An 8,856-nucleotide genomic window follows, 5' to 3' on the forward strand; every position below is an offset into this window, starting at 1 on the left:
GCAGAGGTTGGACTCATACATCATCCACGAACTTTTTTCTTCACTGATGTGTTGTTTTTTTCTAATCCAAAAAATGTTACAATATATTACCAGTTAGTCAGTTGAATAGTAATGAATAATTGTAATAACAAAAAGTATTGGTTAGGCAAAGGATTATATTTCAAAACCTACGTGAATTATTGTTAAAAACTCGTGATCCAGGGTGAAATCATAATGGAGGGTAAAGCTCTATAGGTTATTTTACCAACTGGGCAATTGTCGGGGGCTCCACACATGAATGGACCTGTAATGCTATGCCTTTTAGTGTACTTCTGATTTTTCTTAAAATTATGGGACCCCATTTGCTGAGTTTAGACCGTTCTTGCAGCGCCACCTCCTCCAACCAGTTTGGTTCGTTTTGAATTTCGCGTAAAGTTAAACAAGGGCTATCTGTGCTAGCTGTCCCTAATTCAGCAGCTAGTCACCGCCAACTCTTTCACCAACGAATAGTGGGGTTGATCGTAACATTGTAACGCCCACGGGTGAAAGTGCTAACCCGCGACCCTCGGATTACGAGTCAAGCGCCTTAACTACCTAGCCATCACCAAGAAACGAGTTTTGCATTCTTAGAACCTAAATAGAGGACTATGTTGGTTTTTCAACATGTTAGAACAGATAAAGAAAGGCTTCGATCACACGCAATATCAAACGGGACAAATATCCAAATGTAATGAGTGGTTAAATATGCATACATCCAAGTAAAATTGGAAACTATTCATTCATAAATTGAGTCAAAGGCACTGATCCAAAATTTCATCTTCACGCTATCACCAGAACTACGAATTACTTGGAAATCACTCTTCACCTTGAATGTTGAACTTATCTGATAAATATGCCCAATATATGTTTTTTCCAAATAAATCTGCCAATGTACAAAGTTTGTTTTGGAATTTCGCACAAAGCTACTCGAGGGCTATCTGTGCTAGCCGTCCCTAATTTAGGAGCTAGAGGGAAGGCAGCTAGTCATCACCACCCACCGCCAACTCTTGGGCTACTCTTTTACCAACGAATAGTGGGATTGATCGTCACATTACACACCCCAACGACTGGGAGTGCGAGCATGTTTGGCGCGAACCCGTGACCCTCGGATTACAAGTCGCACGCCTTACGCGCTTGGCCATGCCATGCCAATGTACAAAGAAACGAGAAAAAACATTCATTTAACAACAATTTCTTTTTCGATAAGCAATCATTCCTGTGAATATTTCTACTAATAAAATAGCTACGTAGACAAAGAAGTAACAAAATGCAAAATATAATATAGTGGTGAAAAGCTCGCGAAGTTGAAGTAATTTTATTGATAAAACATGAAAACAATGTTTTGGGCAACAGGCCCTTATTAGTAAAAATGGCTATTTTCATGGCAAGTTTTCCACAACTACTATTTCTTATTCTGCTGCACATTTCTTCATGCTAGCCTTTACTTCTATATTAAGTTTACGAGAAAATATTTATATAACTACATGGGTTACTGTCTGAATCTGATATAATTTATCAGTTGTTTTAAGCCGTATAACGAGATAACCTAAAAAATCTTGAAACATCGAAAACCTGTCAAAATGCACAAAAATTGATTGTGTCAGGTAGACGGATCCAGGACAATGTCTCACCTCCATGATTACTGACTTTCATTTGAAAACAAATTGACTTTTGATGTTGGATTGTTATTCATAAATACAGATTTTCACAAAATTTGGCGTTACTTTGGTACATACTTTCTGATATATTATAACTGTAAGACTTTACTGCAGTAATCAAATGAAGTCGACCACCAAAATTTCTCTAATTTTTATAAATATTCAACAAGTTTTTTTTTAACGATGTTTCACCTGTCGGCATTTGCTCTAAGTTTTATAATATAAATTGAATCGTCATAGTTTTTGTTTTATGCTCAGACAATGTTTTTTTTTTGTATTTTCTAATATTTTTTTAAAACTTTGTCTTTTGCATTTGAATGAAAAATGTGTTTGACAATTGTTTTGGGCCCGGCATGGCTATGTGGGTTAAGGTGTTCGACTCGTAATCCGAGGGTCGCAGGTTCAAATCTCAGTCGCACCAAACATGTTCGCCCTTTCAGCCGTGGGGGCGTCATAATGTTACGATCAATCCCACTATTCGTTGGTGAAAGAGTAGCCCAAGAGTTGGCGATGGGTGATGATGACTAGCTGCCTTTCCTCTGGTCTTACACTGCAAAATTAGGGACGGCTAGCGCAGATAGCCCTCATGTAGATTTGCGCGAAATTAAAAACAAACAAACAAACTTTACAATTGTAGGAAGAGGTCTGGCGAACCTGACTCTTTTGGGTATACAATATATATATATATATATTTGTTTTATTGAAATAGAACCATTTCTTTCCAATGAGACAAATTTTATGGAACAAAATGCCGAATTTTTTGAAACAATGTGTAATTTCTCATCTTGAAAAATAATTACTAAATCACATATCTAATTATACTCTCACTGGGAAACAAACTTTAGATGTCTTCGAAAAAGTAATAAAAATAAATAAAAAGGTGTGTGTCTGTGTTTTTCTTATAACAAAGCTACATCGGGCTATCTGCTGAGCCCACCGAGGGAATCGAACTCCTGATTTTAGCGTTCTAAATCCGTAGACTTACCGCTGTATTAGCGGGGGGCTAAATAAAAAGGTTGACTATATAAATAATATTTGGGTAAGACATTGTCAGTATACCCAGCTAGGCTCCTCCATTACAGCTTGTGCACGATATGACGTTTCTTGTCATATGATCAAGTAGTAGGCCGGAGTAGAATACAACTGGAGTAAGAAACGACAACTACATTCTTTATACGCAAAAGTTTTATTCCTTTATCACTGAGGGTGTTTTGACTAGGAAATGTTGTTGTCTCCTCTTAAGTCTTTGCGAGAGTTTAAGTTAACGTGTCGTTCAATATCACCCAGCCTTCGGTGCATTCAGCTGACTAAATGGTTGTGTCGAAAATAATTCTTACTTGACGGTTCATAAACGATGCATGGGTACTTTGTCAATTCTGGATTAAACTTAGTATTATACTTTGCAGCACCTTTTGTATTGTTTCACTGTTGGTTTTGGTGTTGATGGACCGTCAAATACTGAACCGCTTTTACTCAACTTGTTTACTAGATTGTATGTGATAGCAAATTCATCTCATTGGTTATCAGACGAAAAATAGCCAATTACTTGACAAAGCAACTATCTATTTTAAACTTGTCCTTTACTCTCGCTACCCATCGTACACATTCCAAGTAAAGAAGAACCATTCTGACAGTTTTGCAAATAATCTTACATGATAAAAAAAAAAAAACTTATTTTAGCAGTCAGGCTTAAAAGCGTGATATGTATTTAATATGCACGTTTCATACACAATGTGTCAGAGTTGACGGGTACATTTATAAAGTTTGAAAATCTTTAAGAAACAAGATAACTAATGTAGTGTTAAAATATAATGGGCACAATACTAATGATTTATAATAACAAGTATAATTAATTATAATTATATTTTGCGAGCTTGAAAAAGATGTTCACTTTAACAAGTGCGAATAATTGTTTTATCCTATTGTAGTCCAACGTCCAGGTCGTTTAAATTAATCTACACGAGTTATATTATTATAATGAAGATGGTTGATATCACGTAAAAATATTATTACTTATAAGTAAGAACGAGCCATAAGTTTGATCACTATTTTCAAAAATATCATCTAACTTTCATTTTGAGAATATAAGCATGAACTACTTAATTTATATAGAAAATCTTTACAGTAGTCAAATAGTTCCGATACAAACTTTGTGCTTTTCATAGAAGAAAATTATTTTTAAAACTAAACAATATATACAACAAAGAATAAACACAAGGTTTTTTAATTTATATCTCTGATTAACAACTTTCCAAATTATCTACAAGCGAACTTCCGATTATATTTTAAAAGGATTTTTATTTTATGCTCGTCATAAGATTTATATATTTCTTATATATTTTTTGCTACTAATTAGCCCTGGTGGCAGAATATTATTATTAACAATCATGGCGGAGAAAAGGAAGAGTGAGTGTGTAGAAAAGCAGGAAAATCAAACTGTTGACGAAGAATGGATTGGTCCATTACCTTCCGAAGCTGTGAAGCCAAAGAAAATGAAAGTTTTAGAGTTTGAGCACGTTTACTTAGATAATCTTCCATGTGCAGAATCTTACGAAAAGAGTTACATGCACCGTGATGTGATTACACACGTCGTATGTACTCCTACCGATTTTATCATTACCGCGAGTTGCGACGGGCATGTGAAGTTTTGGAAGAAACAAGAACAAGGTATCGAGTTTGTAAAACATTTCAGAACTCACCTGGGTAATGTACAGGATGTGACAGCCAATTTGACAGGTACATTGTTTTGTTCAGTTTCAAATGACAAGTCTTTGAAAGTGTTTGATGTGGTAAATTTTGACATGATAAACATGCTGAAACTGTCCATTGTCCCAGGGCGATGCGAGTGGGTACACAATGCAGGAGACCCCATTGCAGCACTAGCTGTTTCTGAAAAAGAAACTACGAAAATCCACATTTTTGATGGCCGAGGTGACAATATCCCACTTCACACACTAGAAAGAATCCATACAGCTCCATTAGTATTAATGAAGTATAACCCAGTTTTTGAGACAGTGGTATCTGTTGATAGAAATGGTGTTTTGGAATACTGGACAGGGCCAAAATACGATTTCAAGTTTCCTAGAGTGGTTAAATTCACATCTAAATTAGACACAGATTTATATGAATTTGCCAAATGTAAAACCTGCCCAACAGGTTTAGCATTTTCACCTAATGGCCAACTGTTTGCAACATTATCCATGGACAGGAAGATACGAGTTTTTAGGTTTCTTACAGGAAAGCTGATCCGAGTCTTTGATGAAACATTGCAAATGCTATCTGAACTACAGCAGATGCAACAACTGCTACCAAATATGGAATTTGGTCGAAGAATGGCATTGGAAAGAGATTTGGAGAAATCAGATGCCTTTGGCCTTGCTAACATTACATTTGATGAAAGTGGATATTTTCTTCTTTATTCAACTTTGCTAGGCATTAAAATTCTTAATGTTAAAACAAATCGCTGTGTTAGGATTTTGGGTAAAAATGAAAGTATCCGACCATTGCAGTTGGCACTTTACCAGGGGATACCTAACCAATCTAAAGCTGTTGTTACACTTGAAATGAAGGCTTCTGAAAATCCAACATTGGAAAAAGTCATACCAGATCCAACAATTTTCTGTAGTGGGTTTAAGAAAAACAGGTTTTATATCTTCAGCCGAAGGGAGCCTGAAGACACTAAAGGAGTAGATGCAGAGAGGGACATTTTCAATGAAAAGCCTTCTAAGGAAGATATAATTGCTGCTACAGAGGCATCAGGACAGCAGCGAATATTTGAGACATGCACTATCCACACTACAATGGGTGACATTCACTGTAAGCTTTTTGGAAAGGAGTGTCCTAAAACTGTGGAAAACTTTTGTATTCACAGCAAAAATGGCTACTATGATGGTCACATCTTTCATCGAGTTATTAAAGGCTTCATGATTCAGACTGGAGATCCTACCGGAACTGGATCTGGAGGTGAGAGTATCTGGGGAGGAGAATTTGAAGACGAGTTTCATCCAACCCTTCGTCACGATCGACCATATACTTTAAGTATGGCTAATGCAGGACCAAACACGAATGGCTCTCAGTTTTTCATCACAGTAATACCCACTCCATGGCTTGACAATAAACACACGGTGTTTGGGCGTGTAATAAAGGGTATGGAAGTTGCTCAGAATATCAGCAAAGTGAAAACTCATCCTAAAACTGACAAGCCATATGAGGATGTAAGAATTATAAATGCAACATTGAAGTAATTCATATATTGTTTCTGTTTGATATTTTTCTAAGAAACTTGACAATATAATGTTATGTAATGGTATTCAAACTGTACATTGCATTGTAAAAAAATATCAACTGTTACTTTATGATTAACTCTTGTAAACAGTCAAGTTGATAGTTGTGAATTATAATAATTTTTTTAAAACACTTCAGAAGAGGGTATGTTTGCAAAAGCCTATTTATTTTTCTGTTTTTCATCTGTGTATGGAAAAATTTGTACAAGTTTAATATATGATTTTCATTTAACTTTTCTGCAATTATTAAAAGTTTTAAAATTTCAATACTAAGCCATATAAATGTACTTTAGTTACTAGTAATATGTTTTCTTCATAAACTCTTGTCAGAATACATACATCTCTATTAATTCTGTTAACAGTAACATTTTAAGCATGGTTCATATCCTAACTGTAATATGTCTTCTAGCATTTTTTCACATTGCAAGATTTGGGTAGAATGGCATTTTATTTTGCAAAAATGCATGTTTGTCAGGAATCAGTTTCAAATAAATTTACTTTTTACCTTGTATATCTAAGTAAAAAGCCCCCCTTTTTTTTTTTACACTATCATCAAGAATCCATCTGAAACTATACAACTCCACTGCAGTAAAAGTCATCTTTGAATTAAATAAAATGCTGTGGTCAGAAGATTAATAAGGATGCATAAGTTATGAACTGTATCAAAGACTATACACAGTTTTGACAATTTGAATCTGGACTAGGTGTGACCTAATGGCTAGCTTGCCAGATAGTTGATTGGAAGAGATGTGTTATTGAACACACCATGCACTTTCAGCTGTAAGTGTGTATTATAAAAGTTAGAGTCAGTTCTTTGAAATCAGTTAAATTTAGTCATGTAAGTCATGGGTGCATTTACTGGTTTCCTCCTGGTGCTAACTGTTCTAAGATAAAGGGATGGCTATGCTTGGTCAAGAGGGTTGTCTGTTCTAAATATTTAGCCTGTGCTAAACCCCAGTATCAAAATTGGGTTTTGTTTGTTTTGAATTTTGTGCAAAGCTACCCGAGGACTATCTGCACTAGCTGTCCCTACTTTAGCAGTGTAAGACTAGAGGGAAGGCAGCTAGTCATCACCACTCACTACCAATTCTTGGGCTACTATTTTTTCCAACAAATAGTGGGATTGACCATCACATTATAGCACTCCCATGGTTGGAAGTACAAGTATGTTTGGTGCAATGGGAATTTGAATCTGTGATCCTCGGATTAAGAGTGAAGTGCCTTAACCACCTGGCCATGCTGGGCCCATCAAATTTGGGTCTTGAACATTTGTAACTATTCTTGGTATCATAACAAAGAATTATACTTGACCTTAAAGCAACAAACATGTAAATTTGTTATATGTGCATTTGTTTTCACAAAAATAACATTTCATTTATCTTTAATACCCTAATATGGTTTTATTGTATAATTGTAAGAGTAATTTTCATGTTTTATATTATATCTGTAGTTTATTCTTTAAAATTTAATTAATGAATTCATTAATTAAAAGAATATCTTTCAAAGCTCTACTCAAATAAGTGGTTGAGTCTAACAATGCAAAATGCATATTTTTTCTTTATGTTCATTGGCCTTAAGATTTTGGTCAGCAGTATATCATTGGACATTAGACAGGCACCCAAGTTTTAAAAAAAATTGAAAGATGAAAATAAGAAAAAGGAAAATAAAAAACTTTTTTAGCATTTAATAGGGAAAATGTGAACACTATGAAACTAGCCTAAATACTAGCTGGTTAAAGGTTTAAGACCATACCAAAAAGAAGTCCTAAACTGGGTAGGAAATGCCCAACAAGAGGTCTCAGTAGTGAGTTGCACAGCTGTTATTGCGAATAACTGCAAATATTTTATTTGGCATGTTTGATGCAAGTGTTTGCAGAAGGCTGGCTGGAATGTTATTCCAAGTGGTGAAGATGGCTTCATAAAGATCATGCACTGTTTGGAATTGAAGTCCATTTCTGTAGACTTCCCTTGCCATCCACCCCCAAACATTTTCAAAGGGGTTCAGTTCAGGCAAACACGCTAGATGGTCCAAAAGAACCACTTTATTTGCCAATGTCCTGCAGGCATTGTGAATTGCAGCATTGTCCTGCTTAAATATCCAGTCATTTCCACACAAGTGAGAGCCTTCAGTCAATAAGGATGCTCTCTTCAACATGTCAATGTAGCCAGCCGCTGTTTGACGCCCCTGTATAACCTAAAGCTCCATTGTTCCATGGAAGGAGAAAACACCTCAGATCATGAGAGAACCTCCTCCACTGTGTTGTGTAGAAAATGTCTCTGGTGGGATATCCTTATCATGCCAATAACGTTGGAAGCCATCTGGACAATCCAGGTTAAATTTTTTCTCATCAGAGAACAAAACCTTTGTCCACTTTTCTACGTCTCATGTTTGGTGCTTTTCAGCAAAGTTTAACCGAGCTGTTTCGTGATGTGGAAGGAGGCTTGGCCTTTGAAGACGTTTATGGTTTTAAAAGCCTTTCTCTCGTAGATGCCATCTTATTGTTCTTGAGTTGCATTCTGCATCCGTAAGGGCCTTAATCTGGTTCAACGGTCGGCTGGTGACTTGCTGGACAACCCGTTGAATCCTTCTGCTCAACGCTGGCAAAATTTTCTTGGGCTGACCACTTGAAATCCTCGTTCCATATCCCTCAGGGTCTTTTAAGAAATTTGCAACAGCAGTTTTACTACGCCCAATCTAGCCAGTGATGGCAGGTTGAGAGAGTCCTTGCTTTTGCAGCTCAACAATTCTGTTCAAAGTCTGTCAACTTTTTAGCCTTTGCCATGTTTTTACCCAATGTAACACAGGAGATGTCAATGGGAGATGTTGACAATGCTAATGCTTGAACACAAATGACTATATTTTGTTATGTGTTTACCAATTAAAGCTTTGTTTCAGTA

General features: G+C 36.0%; 1 protein-coding gene across 1 annotated transcript; it reads left to right on the top strand.

The window, feature by feature from the left end:
- The first annotated feature begins 4,042 nt into the window (after positions 1-4,042).
- On the top strand, positions 4,043-7,468 carry LOC143253394 (peptidylprolyl isomerase domain and WD repeat-containing protein 1). The gene has a single exon (XM_076507206.1). It carries the CDS (start codon positions 4,064-4,066, stop codon positions 5,918-5,920), a length of 1,857 nt encoding a protein of 618 aa, XP_076363321.1. The 5' UTR covers positions 4,043-4,063; the 3' UTR covers positions 5,921-7,468.
- The last annotated feature ends 1,388 nt before the right edge of the window (positions 7,469-8,856 follow it).

This window comes from Tachypleus tridentatus, chromosome 6 (genome assembly GCF_004210375.1).
Source record: "Tachypleus tridentatus isolate NWPU-2018 chromosome 6, ASM421037v1, whole genome shotgun sequence".
NCBI classification, from domain to species: Eukaryota; Metazoa; Arthropoda; class Merostomata; order Xiphosura; family Limulidae; genus Tachypleus; species Tachypleus tridentatus.

Coding starts and splice junctions, on each gene's coding strand:
- LOC143253394 (XM_076507206.1), top strand. CDS start 4,064: ATGGCGGAGAAAAGGAAGAGTGAGTGTGTAGAAAAGCAGGAAAATCAA.